Source organism: Schistocerca americana, chromosome 4, assembly GCF_021461395.2.
Source record: "Schistocerca americana isolate TAMUIC-IGC-003095 chromosome 4, iqSchAmer2.1, whole genome shotgun sequence".
In the NCBI taxonomy this organism is placed as follows: Eukaryota; Metazoa; Arthropoda; class Insecta; order Orthoptera; family Acrididae; genus Schistocerca; species Schistocerca americana.
Genome location: NC_060122.1, coordinates 606,683,230 through 606,699,498, shown reverse-complemented (window position 1 = coordinate 606,699,498; position 16,269 = coordinate 606,683,230). Strand labels below are relative to the sequence as shown.

The window sequence follows — 16,269 nt, the reverse complement described above, 5'->3', positions numbered from 1 at the left end:
ACTCTATTACCTCATCAAATTTCTTCAAACGGTTTGCTACACGAAAAAACAAAATGTCGTCATTTAATACTGAAAAAGCCTTTAATACAAATAGTTTTCTGTGTACATGTATTTTGTCACTGTCTGCTATATAAAATGAAATAGGCCTGTCTAATACCGCAGCAATTGTAACACACGTCAAATAAACGAAACTTTTGGCACAAATGCTCACTTTTTTTTAACACGACAATATAATTCATGAAGTATCAATATCAACTGCCTATTAGGCCTGCTATAAGTAAAAAGCTTTACGTTTGGAAATAGTTTCACACTTCATTCACACACTCCAGCTTCTCAAGCATGAGATCAAAAAGTTGTAGTATGAAATTTTGATATAAATTTGGAATCGTTATATTCTTCCATAATTTGTGTGATGTCACTGTTTCTTCTCCTTCCTTGTTCTAACAAACAATCTTGTCATCACTAATTCTGTAACTATTCCTGCCAGTGTCAAAACTTATTCTCCAATTAACTTCACTAACCCTGCCAGAATCACCAGCTTAGTTATCCCACATTTATTGTCTGTTTCGGCATTATTATGTGTTCGTACAACGTGTTTCCCAGGATAGAATTCAGGCGGCTGCTACTGGCGTCTGTACAACTGGCCGTCTAGTATACTGATCGAGCCAAAAATTTTCTATCAAAATTTCATTTTCTTGGGTACACCGAGAAAATAATACATAATATTTCTTGCCTGCTATTCCTGTTAGTCGTTTATTTCCACTCTGGTAGTCTGAATGTATGGGTTTTTCTGGTAATTATAACAACACTGATTATTCACAAACCACACAAACAAACAGTTATTGGTATTCACCTGTTCGGCTTTATTTCACTCAGCTCGTTTAGCCCCACCTCCTTCTGTCTGCAGTAAAGTTTATTTCTAGAGGCGACGGGGATTCCTCTAACAGAGACATGACATCCACTATGCACGCATTCAAAATTAAACTTATGATTCTTTCAGAAATAAACTTAGAATATGTCCAAAACCCAACAGTAATGCGTTTTAATAATTATATGAATAATCAATAAACAATGTGCACTGGATACTAAGAGCTTTGTGAAACAAGGTTTTTCTCCCTCAAGAATATGAATTTGGTGCCCTCCCCATGAAATTGCTGCCCAGGGCAGATACAACGGTTTGCCCTCCAGTGAATCTAGTAGCTTGCGTGTGCCACCCACTTGCAACTGCTCAAACGAATCTAATGCAAACAGTTGGGACGCCACGTTCATCGGAGGCTGAAGCATTGTACAGTCTTCCTAAAGCCTTTGACACATTTTGCTGTTGGCAGATGCTTGTACGAGCACTGTGTTTTGTTGTTGTATAAGGCACACTTCCTTTGCAACTTGAGTTTTATTTTCGTTTTCTTTCTCTCGTTCATATTTTATTGATGCAATATTATTCTGTAGTAGTGAGATACAATAATATCCTTTGTTAAAGTATTGTTTCTTGCCAGTCAAAATTACAAAAATTTAACCGAAAACTAAAACAAAACAAAAATTCCAGGTCTTTTCCCGGTTTTCTCCTGGATGAAAAAATTCCTGGGTTTTTCCCAGACCGTATACAACTTGTTATTGTAAAAATGCATTTTTTATTTATGTGAATACTTTAAACCATTTTTGCACATTCAATTCATGTAAATATGATTTTTACATGTTACATTTACCTCAACTTTAAACTATCATACCCGAACAACTGATGGGGATTATTGGATTAAAAAAAACTTCTTTTGACTTTATTCATTTACCTTCCTCATTGCAAAGTTTAAACCAATTTGTACTAGCTTAAAGTATAGAAATGGCACACTTCAAAAACCTCCAAGAAAAATGCATCTTTTGCAAGTAATTTGAAACACAGAAGCAGCACACATATAAAAACCTTCAAGAAAAACATGCTTTTTGCATGTAAAATCAGAATAGTGCACATAAAAATGGTGCCATTAGCTGAGCATTAATTTCAGTCCAGTTAACATCTTTTGCAAAATGAATTAATCAATATGCGGAATTTGACTACATGACAGCTCCAGTTCATCATTCAAACCAAACTGTAGCTGCAACATAGCTGCAGTAAGACAGATCTTCAAATGGCTATACAAATGGCCACTAGCCAGGGACAATCAAAAACTTTTTACCCCAGGTTCTCAGCTACAATAGGAACTGAGAGCCAAGACCTCCAACCCCCCAACAGCAATTCTATGGGCGGCCTTCTCAAACATATTTGTTACAGCACTTCCGTCCTGAAAGAATATTTCTTGAGGTACTATAGATGTGCCCAATAACGAAAACAAACAAGGGAAAGTTCAGGATGGAATAACATCAATATGGGAAGAATCAAACAATGGAAAATCCAGGATGGAGAGTAACAATATTATGAAAAGGAAAGTTGCTACTCACCATGTAGCGGAGATGCTGTGTCACAGATAGGGGCAACAAAAAGACTGTCACAAATAAAGCTTATGGCCAATAAGGCCTTCATCCACACACACACACACACACACACACACACACGTCTCGTGTGCAAACACAACTCACACACACGACTGCAGTCTCAGGCAACTGAAAAGTGTGGTTTCAGTTCAAATACACTGCGATAGTCATGCAAAGATGAAGAAGCTTTTACAGGATAGTCTGGCATGGAGAGACGCAGCAAATCAGTATTTAGACTGAAGACAATAATGTGTCAACCATCATTTATCTCCAAGTGAAAAGCTGCCTGTCATAACTTTCATTTTTCGTTTGTTTCCATTCAGAAATTTCCATTATCATAATAACTGATTTGACTATGTAATGAGAATATCAGGCCCACAAAAAGATATAATGTTAGAAATGGCAAGTGAGCAAAAAGAAACTGACAGTCCTAGAACATGTAGGATAAACAGCATCAAACACTAGTATATCAATAGCTGAACTTTAGAAAGATGCACCATCTAGCATGAGGTGGTTTTGTATGATTTGTATGCAAGAGACTAAAATGCCGTCAATAAGTTTAAGGAGCGGATTTATTCTAATTGTCAGATGAACAGAAAATTATGGCATATAATTTGGAGCTTATTCATACAGAGTATTCTTATGTCATTTAGCTAACAGTATAAAACATCTTTGACTAGAAAACTATAGTGGTTCTTGTGATATGGCCACTATTCATGCAGTTCTGCTCATCTTTACAAAGAACTGATGATTACCTGTTTCTGTTTATACAGTCTGGAACAAAATACAAACTGAAACAAACCTTCTACATTTGTATTGCAAAGCTTGTCAATGGACTGACAGTTGGAGACCAGGACATTGGTGTCCGAAACAATATACAAATTGGATTTTGTATCAGGAAATGAAGATGGTATTATTTCACAAATCATTTCCTCTATTTCTTCAGGGTTCACACCACCTGCCTTATGAATTTCTTCTCGTAATTCTTGAACCTAAAGAGAAACATTACAATCAAATTTCTGCATAAAAAGTAAGTGAATTTTGTAAAACTTCACATAAAAATATACAAAATGAATTTATGACTGATGTCAAAAATAATTAACTTTAGCTGACTTATTTGGCATTACTCTTGCTTTTTGTCTTTTCCTGAGTACTATACGGTAAATATTTTTGCCATCAATTTTAATCAGTTGGGTCCAATTCATTTCATGCACATGCCTCAGTATTAGTGTGATCAAACAGTGAAGAAAAAGCCCTAGAAATACTTTGAACAGTTTGCAAAAGGGATAAGCACAGCTTTTGATGACAACAGGACAGATGGGATAAATGGATTCCATTCCAAGGAGAGAGACAGTGTCGAGGGGGGGGGGGGGGGGGGGGAGCATCCAATCACCCCCTATCACCAAAATTACCACAAACCATATAACAATGCCAACTTTGTAGAGAAACAGGAAAAAGATGAAGAAGAAGAAGAAGAAGAAGATGAAGAAATTGTTTCATGAATGAAAACATGCCATTGCAGATCATACACTGATGGTTAAAAATTATTTTGACAATAATAATGTTTCCACAATAGAACGTTCACCTTGATTACCCCTACTGATGGCTATAAGTTTCCACAGCTAAAAATGAAACTTGCATTTCATGAACTCTAAGTAATGAGGGGCAAACATGGTGCACAAATTGAAGATAGTTTTTGATAAAGATTCCAAGACTCTCACAAAAATTGTGCATATACTGAAACTTATATTTGTATGCAAGAAGGAAAGAATATGAAGTAGAACAGGCCTTAAAACATGCAATTATTATGATTCAACTGACTGTGGGTACTTACTGGCTCTAAATACCGTTATAAAAAATTCCAGAACAGAGTACACTTATCATCTAAAAATTAAATAAGCACTTGATGCTTCCTGCTATCAGACATGCTTTGGTAATTAATGTACGTTCTCAGTTGAATAGGTGACCACACACTTTGAGATACAAATGTAGGGTGGAGGTGTAGAGAACTATTTGTCTACCACAAATAGTGTAACGTTATCACAGTTATGACCAAAAGCATGAAGTTATAGTAAAATGGTTGGCAACTGCATATTACCAAAAGATCAAAGCGCACTGCATTACGTGAATGTATCATGACAGCAGACTGGGATTTCACTGAAATAATTTCATTTTGTTGAATTTCACTGATTTCATCCCCATTTATTCCATTCAGTTTGTTTCACTGACTGCAATTCAACTGATTTCACTTACACTGCTTCATACAGTGCAATGAAGTGAAACTGATTCAAATGAAATAAATTATGTTGAAAAATAAGTTTGGTAGAATTGAGTGCATCGTAAAGCAGGAGGGTGTTCCCTGCAACAGGGCATAGGCAGTATTAGACATCTTGGAGAGAAACTGTGTCCGAGTCTACAGTGAATGGCCCACGTATTGATCTATAAGCAAAAATGAGGAAAGGCATCCATTCATAGTACAAAGACACACAAAACATCGTTTCTCTCCCTCATTAAAAACACACACACACACACACACACACACACACACACAGCTGTGGTGCTGACCTGGCAGTCACTGCATATTTATGAGTTGCTTATTGGGCAATGAGCACAGACAGGAAGGGACATGGTAATTGGAAGGATTAGGAAACTATTGGTTGGTAGGAAACAATGAGGCAGAGTTCTCAGTGGCAGTGCAAATCAGGGATTACAGTTTGGTAAAGTTTTCTACGTTGTTATGTGTGTCTCTGCACCATGCATCAATCAGCTGCAGGCGAATGGTTGCTTACCTCATTTTTGTTTATTGTTTCCATCCCAGAATGTCCATTATTATGTTGTTAATCCAGAGATTAATCTCACATAGAACATGTTAATGGCTGTCAAGAGAAAACTGTGAAAATGGAAAAAAATCAAGACTGACTGTGATAATTCCTAAAACTAATAAAAACTAACTTCAGGACAATATCTCTGACAACACATGCCAGATCCCAAATTACGACATCTAAGAAAATCAAATTGCTCATTTAGCCTTAAGGATGACATCAAAACTATAAAAAGATAATACTTCCTAATAATTTTAACACACCAGTATCCAAAAGTTCCTAATTGTTTTTGAATCGTGGAATTTCAGTCAAAATTGAATCTCTCTTCTAATAATCTGCCAACATCTGTACAATGGAAGATAAGAACACAAGAATATATCACTACCACTCCACAAACAATGTACGCAAAGCCATGCACAACTGCGTCAATGGCATAAAAAAAATGTAACTAGTAACAGCCCTTGTTTACATAATAAAATTGGTTCAAATGGACCTAAGCACTATGGTACTTAACATCATAATATTAAAGTTAAAAGTCAACTGAGAAACTGTGCATATTTCATTTGATCATAAAGCTAAGAAGTTTTTATGTTCCTTGTTCTGTTTTACTGCTCTTCAGAATGTGAATTTATTCCTGCTCTTTATTGGTAGAAAGTATTACATACTGTTCACTGTCACATCAAAGCAGCATACATCTATGAAAATCAGACAAAATACCTCAAAATAGTCATTAACGGTTTATGCTATCATCTATGAACATCACAGAAGAGATACTGAATCCTATCGTAGTTTTATGATTGATGAACTTCTGACTGATTTTCTTATCTGAGCCTTTGATAAAGGATACTCACATCCATTAGCATTTGTTCTTCTGCTTTCAAAAACTCTGCTTCATCATTGGTTCTGTGTGAGTCATGTACAACAACACAAATTGGTTGTTTAGGTTGCACATTCTTGTTCTGATTTCCTTGCAATGTTTTTTGATCTTTTTTCAGTTGGTCCTGTAAAACTTTCAACCGATTAGCAGCTACATTCTTCTTGCGACGTGAACCTACAGAAATATAAGAGGCATAGTAACTAAGCACAAATACATGCTGTAAACAATGCAAAGAGAAATTTGGTAAGAATACTTACAAACTTAGCAAACATTTCACATGAGAACATTCTGATTCAACGTGAATGAACAGCAAACAATTTTGAAATACAGTATAATGGGAAATGCAGAACTGTTCACATTATACACAAAGCCACTGGTACTAAACAGTCACGCAATAAATATGTAAAAAATGCTGTACACTGAATGAAGGCTGGATAAACAAAAATCTGATCATAAATATACAAATTACTGTAGCGATTGCCAGACAGTAAACAATTGCTCTTGTAGCCTTTCTTGTAGAAATATCTTTTGTACATGTATGCTCTTAGCAGCCACAATGATAAAGAGTTGGCAGTTTACTCAGACACAAAAAAAGAAGGCATCCCTTCAAAATTTAACTAAGAGATTAAATAAATGGCATTCTTTTTACACCAAAGTCTATCGTAACAGTTGTGACACTCCGTTTCATGTATGTTGCCCACTATGATAGCAGCATGCCAAGTGGCCAGCAAGTGACACTTCTTAGCGTGGCATCAGATAAGCATGAATACTACCGTTTACAGTGAATTGTAACATAGTTTTTACAATAAGGAGTATACGTAGTGCCATAAAAATTGGCAATAACTAAAAAGTGACACCATATGTGTGATTTTTGAGTTTCTGGGAGGAACAAAACAGTAGATTATAGGACAGTTTATATACGATTCTCTTGTAAGATACTGGTATTTACTGAAAAATGTCATTTTTCCATAACAACAAAAACCTGACCTTTTACAGAAAGTTATCTTATATCTACACAACAATGTGCAGTTTTGTTAGCTACAATTCCAACCAAATCACTGAATGTGGAACTTAGGAAATATGTATGGAACAAAATGAGAGGAAATGATCAACGAAATAGATAATTCTCAGCAGAAGCAAGATTATGTTCTTGCAAATGGAGGGAACAGCCTTTCACCAAACTACAAAAATATGTTTATAATTTTGTCATATGATGATATTTAACAACAGATAACAAGTTGCAGCCTATACAAAATGATGTGATGGTACGTTCAGAACCAAAATGTGTAAAGTGAAACCAAATCCATTAAGTAGTGAAGAAAGACTGCTAAGTGACACTTGAGGAAATAGTACAAGAAACAAATATGTCGTACCATCGCAATTTACAAGCACACATAAGAAGCATAGAAGGACCCATTTTCAGATGGAAAAAAACTACCTTTGACACGCATGATTATTGTTATGTATGAATGCATGCTTTCGCGGTGATATCTGTTAATAAAACATTCTTGGGTTTCAAGCCGCGTCAAGTGGTATACTGCCCACAAGCTTTCGGCAGAGATCTCCTCTGCCATTGTCAGGTGGATGACTGTTGTGTGGTTGTCATTGCCGTGCTTATATAGCTGCACCATCGCTCGTGACATCATTGATGTTCAGTCCCGCACCATATATAGTAAAGTTTTGGCCACGCAACCGCCAGGCCCCGCTTCAACTCCCTCAACCCCGGATCCCACACTGTACTCAGCTGCAATCCACCGTATCTATTGAAGGTGTTGTCAGAAATTCTAATCTCTATGGCCACGTTTACCCCGCTATCCCAGAATCCATTAGCCCCTTTAATAGTAGACGTCTCATCGAATGCAATTTGGTGTACATTTTCCAGAGCATGTTCTGCTATAGCTGACTTTTCGGGATGGCGCAGATGGTAACACCCTTTCATGTTCTATGCGGCACTGTTCAATAGTGCGGACAGTCTGGCCGACATAGAACTGCCCACATCTACACGGCTTCTTGTAAATTCCTGGCATTCTGAGGTCTAAATCATCTTTCACAGATTTCATTAGTTGCTGGATCTTTGCCAGAGGCCTGAAGATTGTGTCTATTTTATGTCGCTTCAGGAGCCGACTAATCTTCCCTGTTGTCGAACCACAAAACGGTAAGAATGCAACCTCCTTGGTGTCTTCTTCAGAGGTCTTCTTCCTTTGAGGCTTGGATGACACTGCTTGCGAGATCTGTTTGTGTTATAACCGTTTTCATTAAAAACTTTGTGTAAGTGGCTCAATTGTCTTTGCAAGTTTTCAGCCTCTGAAGCAGTTTCAGCTCACTGTGCTAAGGTCCTCAGAACTGACTGTTTCTGTGCTGGGCGATGGAAACTGGTGGCGTGCAGATACTGATCCATGTGAGTGGGCTTGTGGTAAACGCTATGACCTAAAGACCCATTGGGTTTACGGCAGACAAGCACATCCAAGAACGGCAGGGAACCCTCCTTCTCTACTTCCATTGTGAAGTTGATGTGGTAGTGGATGCTGTTGAGTTGCTTCAGGAACTCTTCTAACTTTTCTTGTCCATGTAGCCAAATGACAAAGGTATCGTTGACGTAGCAATAAAAACATCTCGGCTTTGCAGGAGCTGTGTCCATGGCGATGTCTTCGAAATGCTCCATAAAGAGGTTGGCTACTACTGGAGCTAATGGACTTTCCATTGTCAGTTTGGTTAAAATATTCTCCATCATGTAAGAAATATGATGAGTCAGAGTGCACTTAAATAAATCGCTGACATATTGACTGGTGTTGAAAAAGCGGATCGTAAGTTTCCAAGTGATGTGGCTGAGGAAATTCATAGAGAAACGAGCCATATTCTTTTAAAATCCCAACAACCAGCTTCAAACATGACTAGAACTGAACACAGTGGCCTCCCTGCTCTCTGGAATGATCCTCTCACCGTCATCCTACCAGCTGACAAGGGTAATGGAACGAGCCGACTATGGCGCAAAAATCTACTTCTACATCTACATCTACATCTACATTTATACTCCGCAAGCCACCCAACGGTGTATGGCAGAGGGCACTTTACGTGCCACTGTCATTACCTGCCTTTTCTGTTCCAGTCGCGTATGGTTCGCGGGAAGAACGACTGCCACAAAGCCTCCGTGTGCGCTCGAATCTCTCTAATTTTACATTCGTGATCTCCTCGGACGTATAAGTAGGGGGAAGCAATATATTCGATACCTCATCCAGAAACGCACTCTCTCGAAACCTGGCGAGCAAGCTACACCGCGATGCAGAGCGCCTCTCTTGCAGAGTCTGCCACTTGAGTTTGCTAAACATCTCCGTAACGCTATCACGGTTACCAAATAACCCTGTGACAAAACGCGCCGCTCTTATTTCGATCTTCTCTATCTCCTCTGTCAACCCGATCTGGTACAGATCCCACGCTGATGAGCAATACTCAAGCATAGGTCGAACGAGTGTTTTGTAAGCCACCTCCTTTGTTGATGGACTACATTTTCTAAGGACTCGCCCAATGAATCTCAACCTGGTACCCGCCTTACCAACAATTAATTTTATATGATCATTCCACTTCAAATCGCTCTGCACGCATACTCCCAGATATTTTACAGAAGTAACTGCTACCAGTATCAGACGGATGTTGGAGGAAGACACATACCAAAAATTACCTCGGGACCCAACATCCAGAATAGTGAGGAAGACTTCAGAGCTTCTCAAATGGTCATCGCTAGAGGCGAATACTATTAAGAACCTCGTCCCCAAGGCACCAAGACCGCCCACGTTCTATGGTCTGCCAAAGGTGCATAAGAAGGACACACCATTGAGGCCGATAGTAAGTACCATCGGATCGCCGACTCATAAACTTACTAAACACCTGGCCACCCTCCTCTCTACATCCGTTGGATACTGTAGACACCATATAAAGAATACAGCGAACTTCACCAATCGGATTAAAGGTTTGCGACTTGCTGATGGGGATATTATGGTTAGCTTCGATATGGTTTCTTCATTCACATATGTCCCCATGACAGACTCTACTGACTTGCTGTTCCAGCTCTTTGACGACACCATTGTGGATTTATTTAAGCACACTCTGACATCGTCATATTTCTTAAATGATGGAGAATATCTTAACCAAACTGACGGCGTGGCAATGAGAAGTCCATCAGCTCCAGAAGTAGCCAACCTCTTAATGGAGCATTTTGAAGACATCGCCTTGGACAGGGCTCCTGCGAAGCCGAGCTGTTTTTATCGCTATGCCAACGATACCTTCGTCATTTGGCCACATGGACAAGAAAAGTTAGAAGAGTTCTTGGAGCACCTCAACAGCATCCACGACCACATCAACTTCACAATGGAAGTAGAGGAGGAGGGTTCCCTGCCGTTCTTTGACGTGCTTGTCCACCGTAAACCCAATGGGTCTCTACGTCATAGCGTTTACCGCAAGCCCACCCGCACGAATCGGTACCTACACGCCACCAGCTTCCATCACCCAGCACAAACACAATCAGTTCTAAGGACCTCAGTACAACGAGCTGAAACCGTCTCAAGACGCTGAAAACTTTCCAAGAGAATTGAAGAGAATTGAGCCACTTAACGCAAAGTTTTTAAGGAAAACAGTTACAACAACAAACAGATCATCCAAGCCACAGAAGAAGACACCAAGCAGTTTTCATCCTTACCTTTTGTGGTTCGACAACAGGGAAGATTAGTCGGCTCCTGAAGCGACATAAAATAGGTACAATCTTCAGGCCTCCGGCAAAGATCCTACAACTAATGAAATCTGTGAAAGACGATGTAGGCCTCAGAACGCCAGGAATTTACAAGATACCGTGTGGATGTGGGCAGTTCGATGTCAGCCAGACTGTTCACACTATTGAACAGCGCCGCATGGAACACGAAAGGTGTTACCATCTGCGATATTTCGAAAAGTCAGCTATAGCAGAACATGCTCTGGAAAACGGACCCTGAATTGCTTTCAGTGAGACATCTATTATTAAACAGACTAATGGCTTCTGGGATAGCGCGATAAACGAGGCCATAGAGATTAGAATTTCTGACACCACCTGCAATAGATGTTGGATTGCAGTTGAGTACAGCGTGGGATCCGTTGTTGAGGGAGTTGAAGCGGGCCCGGCAGTCATGCGGCCAAAACATTACTATATATGGTGCAGGACCGAGCACCAGTAACGTCATGAACAACGTCACGGCTATGTAAGCATGGCAATGACAACCACACGACAGTCGTCCACTTGACAATGGCAGAGGAGATCTCTGCCACGTGGGCAGTGAACCACTTGATGCGGCTTGAAACCCAAGAATGTTTTATTAATGATTCTTGTTACTTTATCAATAGACTAGTCATATTTCTATTTGTTTAAGATGAAACCACCAACATGTGAGATCTTGACTATGATGATGATGATGATGATGATGATGATGATATCATCATCTTGACTATAGGTTTTAGAAACATCAGATTTTTGTTCAGTGGGCTGTTTGTACGGTAAAAGAAGTATTTCATGCTGAAAAAACCATATACAATGAGAATTGCTTTATAAAAACAACCTGTTGTTGTTGTTGTTGTGGTCTTCAGTCCTGAGACTGGTCTGATGCAGCTCTCCATGCTACTCTATCCTGTGCAAGCTTCTTCATCTCCCAGTACCTACTGCAGCCTACATCCTTCTGAATCTGCTTATTGTATTCATCTCTTGGTCTCCCACTACGATTTTTGCCCTCCATGCTGCCCTCCTCATTAGTTATGTGATCTACCCATCTAATCTTCAGCATTCTTCTGTAGCACCACATTTCCAAAGCTTCTATTCTCTTCTTGTCTAAACTATTTATCGTCCATGTTTCACTTCCATACATGGCTACACTCCATACAAATACTTTCAGAAACGACTTCCTGACACTTAAATCTATACTTGATGTTAACAAATTTCTCTTCTTCAGAAACGCTTTCCTTGCCATTTGCAGTCTACATTTTATATCTTTTCTACTTCGACCAACATCAATTATTTTGCTCCCCAAATAGCAAAACTCCTTTACTACTTAAGTGTCTCATTTCCTAGTCTAATTCCCTCAGCATCACCCAATTTAATTTGACTACATTGCATTATCCTCGTTTTGCTTTTGTTGATGTTCATCTTATACCCTCCTTTCAAGACACTGTCCATTCCGTTCAACTGCTCTTCCAAGTCCTTTGCTGTCTCTGACAGGATTTTAATACCTACTCCGAAATTTTCTTTTGTTTCCTTTACTGCTTGCTCAATATACAGATTAAATAACATCGAGGAGAGGCTACAACCCTGTCTCACTCCCTTCCCAACTGCTGCTTCCCTTTCATGCCCCTCGACTCTTATAAAATTGTAAATAGCCTTTCACTCCCGGTATTTTACCCCTGACACCTTTAGAATTTGAAAGAGAGTATTCCAGTCAACATTGTCAAAAGATTTCTCTAAGTCTACAAATGCTAGAAACGTAGGTTTGCCTTTCCTTAATCTTTCTTCTAAGATAAGTCATAGGGTCAGTATTGCCTCACATGTTCCAACATTTCTACGGAATCCAAACTGATCTTCCCCGAGGTCAGCTTCTACCAGTTTTACCATTCGTCTGTAAAGAATTTACGTTAGTATTTTGCAGCTGTGACTTATTAAACTGATAGTTCGGTAATTTTCACATCTGTCAACACCTGCTTTCTTTGGGACTGGAATTATTATATTCTTCTTGAAGTCTGACAGAATTTCGCCTGTCTCATACATCTTGCTCACCAGATGGTAGAGTTTTGTCAGGACTGGCTCTCCCAAGTGCTGTCAGTAGTTCTAATGGAATGTTGTCTACTCCCGGGGCCTTGTTTCGACTTAGGTCTTTCAGTGCTCTGTCAAACTCTTCACGCAGTATCATATCTCCCATTTCATCTTCATCTACCTCATCTTCGATTTCCATGATATTGTCCTCAAGAACATCACCCCTGTATAGACCCTCTATATACTCCTTCCACCTTTTTGCTTTCCCTTCTTTGCTTAGAACTGGGTTTCCATCTGAGCTCTTGATATTCATGTAAGTGGTTCTCTTTTCTCCAAAGGTCTCTTTAATTTTCCTGTAGGCGGTATCTGTCTTACCCCTCGTGAGACAAGCCTCTACATCCTTACATTTGTCCTCTAGCCATCCCTGCTTAGTCATTTTGCACTTCCTGTCGATCTCATTTTTGAGACATTTGTATTCCTTTTTGCCTGCTTCACTTACCGCATTTTTGTATTTTCTCCTTTCATCAATTAAATTCAGTATCTCTTCTGTTACCCAAGGATTTCTGCTAGCCCTCTTTTTTTTACCTACTTGATCCTCTGCTGCCTTCACTATTTCATTCCTCAAAGCTACCCATTCTTCTTCTACTGTAATTCTTTTTCCCATTCCTATCAATTGTTCCCTTAAGCTCTCCCTGAAACTCTGTAAAACCTCTGGTTCTTTTAGTTTATCCAGGTCCTATCTCCTTAAATTACCACCTTCTTGCAGTTTCTTCAGTTTTAATCTACAGTTCATAACCAATAGATTGCGGTCAGAGTCCACATCTGCCCCTGGAAATGTCTTACAATTTAAAATCTGGTTCCTAAATCTCTGTCTTGCCATTATATAATCTATCTAAAACCTTCTAGTATCTCCAGGGTTCTTCCATGTATACAAACCTTCTTTCATGATTCTTGAACCAAGTGTTAGCTATGATTAAGTTATGCTCTGTGCAAAACTCTACCAGGCAGCTTCCTCTTTCATTTCTTAGCCCCAGTACATATTCACCTACTACGTTTCCTTCTCTTCCTTTTCCTACTGTCGAATTCCGGTTATCCCATGACTATTAAACTTTCGTCTCCCTTCACTACCTTAATAATTTCTATTATCTCATCATACATTTAATCAATTTTTTCATCATTTGCAGAGATAGTTGGCATATAAACTTGTACTACTGTGGTAAGTGTAGGCTTCGTGTCTATCTTGGCCACAATAATGCGTTCATTATGCTGTTTGTAGTAGCTTACTCGCACTCCTATTTTTTATTCATTATTAAACCTACTCTTGCATTACCCGTATTTTATTTTGTATTTATAACCCTGTATTCACCTGACCAAAAGTCTTGTTCCTCCTGCCACCAAACTTCGCTAATTCCCACTATATCTAACTTTAACCTGTCCATTTCCCTTTTTAAATTTTCTAACCTACCTGCCCGATTAAGGGATCTGACATTCCACGCTCCGATCTGTAGAACGCCAGTTTTCTTTCTCCTGATAACGACGTCCTCTTGAGTAGTCCCCGCCCGGAGATCCGAATGGGGGACTATTTTACCTCCGGAATATTTTACCCAAAAGGACGCCATCATCATTTAATCATACAGTAAAGCTGCATGCCCTCGGGAAAAAGTTACGGCTGTAGTTTCCCCTTGCTTTCAGCCGTTCGAAGTACCACAACAGCAAGACCATTTTGGTTAGTGTTACAGGGCCAGATCAGTCAATCATCCAGACTGTTGCCCCTGCAACTACTGAAAAGACTGCTGCCCCTCTTCAGGAACCACACGTTTGTCTTGCCTCTCAACAGATACCCCTCCGTTGTGGCTGCACCTACGGTACGGCTATCTGTATCGTTGAGGCATCCAAGCCTCCCCACCAACTGCAAGGTCCATGGTTCATGTGTGGGGGGTGAATGGGTGGGGGTGGGGAGGGGGGGCGGGCAATATGCAAAACCATAAATTAATAGCTACAACAAAGGATGGAGAAATAGAGGTTAATGTCCTGCCAATAAAGTCATTGTAAATGGAGCACATGCTTGTATTGAGGAAGTTAATAAGCTGTGGTCATTTCAAACAAACTATCCCAGCATTTGCTTTAAGTATCTTTGGAAAACCATGGAAAACCTGAATCTGGGTGGCCTGATGGAGATTTGAATTTCTTTCCTTCCAAATGTGAGTTCAGTGTCTTACTATGGCACCGCCTCACTCAGTTACCACTGCAACAGTTAGGAATTAAATATCAGTGCTAACTGTGGTAACATCCTCTGTGTAGAAAGTATCTGTTTCCTTACAAAACAGACTCTTCCCACATATGAAAAAAGAAAACTACTGAATTGGAAACAATTTTCGCCGGCCGAAGTGGCCGTGCGGTTAATGGCGCTGCAGTCTGGAACCGCAAGACCGCTACGGTCGCAGGTTCGAATCCTGCCTCAGGCATGGATGTTTGTGATGTCCTTAGGTTAGTTAGGTTTAACTACTTCTAAGTTCTAGGGGACTAATGACCTCAGCAGTTGAGTCCCATAGTGCTCAGAGCCATTTGAACCATTTTTTGGAACAATTTTCATCAGATAATAAAGTAAAGAGATTTTTCCTCATGCGATGAAAATCTGAGAAGTTAGAAATGTTTCATAGTATAGTTGCAAAATATTCTGATGAGCAACTGCTGATTTTTGCTGTTACAGAAAAGAAAATAATGACAACCAACAACATCAACAGGAGGAATGGATTCATCCCATGTTAACTCATGCAAATTATGGATACTGTTTTTAAATAAATTACAATAAAAGCTATCAAAATTTGTGAACTACTTTATGATGAACATTTTGTCCTATTTTGATGAGTTGTATTTCGCAACGAGGTCATATCTCATAAAGGAAAATAAGTAACTGAGGATCAGTATATCACCAGAGAAAAGACTTATGTGGTTACTTTAAGGAAAATAAAATGTACAACAACATCCTATTTCAGTAGTGACTGACAGTGAAGCAAAGATGGACAGTAGACCGGGAAGGTTTTCTGTTAAATGCGTGTGTAGTACGGCTGTGGCATCAACCACTGTGCAGAAAAGCACCGAACCGCTGTGCAGAACACATTCACAAGATTTTCCTTTAATTTACAACATTTTTTATACTGCTGGATTGTAATACATTTCCACTTTAACCAACACTGTCCTGTACATGAAACACACCATTGTCATACAGTCTACCCTACATGAAATAAATGCTCAATTGGATCTGAATCCTTAAATTGATTGCAGCAATTAAGACAAAACTACTTCATTAAATTATCATTCACAGTGGCACATAAATGATATGGCATCCA

At 39.3% G+C, this 16,269-nt stretch overlaps 1 protein-coding gene across 3 annotated transcripts in view; it reads right to left on the bottom strand.

Annotated features, from left to right (window-relative positions):
- LOC124612647 (transcriptional protein SWT1) overlaps positions 1-16,269 on the bottom strand; it is a 284,350-nt gene that overhangs the window by 175,659 nt on the left and 92,422 nt on the right. For all 3 annotated transcript variants that reach the window (XM_047140954.1, XM_047140952.1, XM_047140953.1), the window contains 2 exons: positions 6,137-6,336; positions 3,266-3,455 (listed from right to left, as the gene is read on the bottom strand). In XM_047140954.1, the coding sequence (XP_046996910.1) occupies positions 3,266-3,455; positions 6,137-6,336 (390 nt within the window). The remainder of the gene's footprint in view (positions 1-3,265; positions 3,456-6,136; positions 6,337-16,269) is intronic.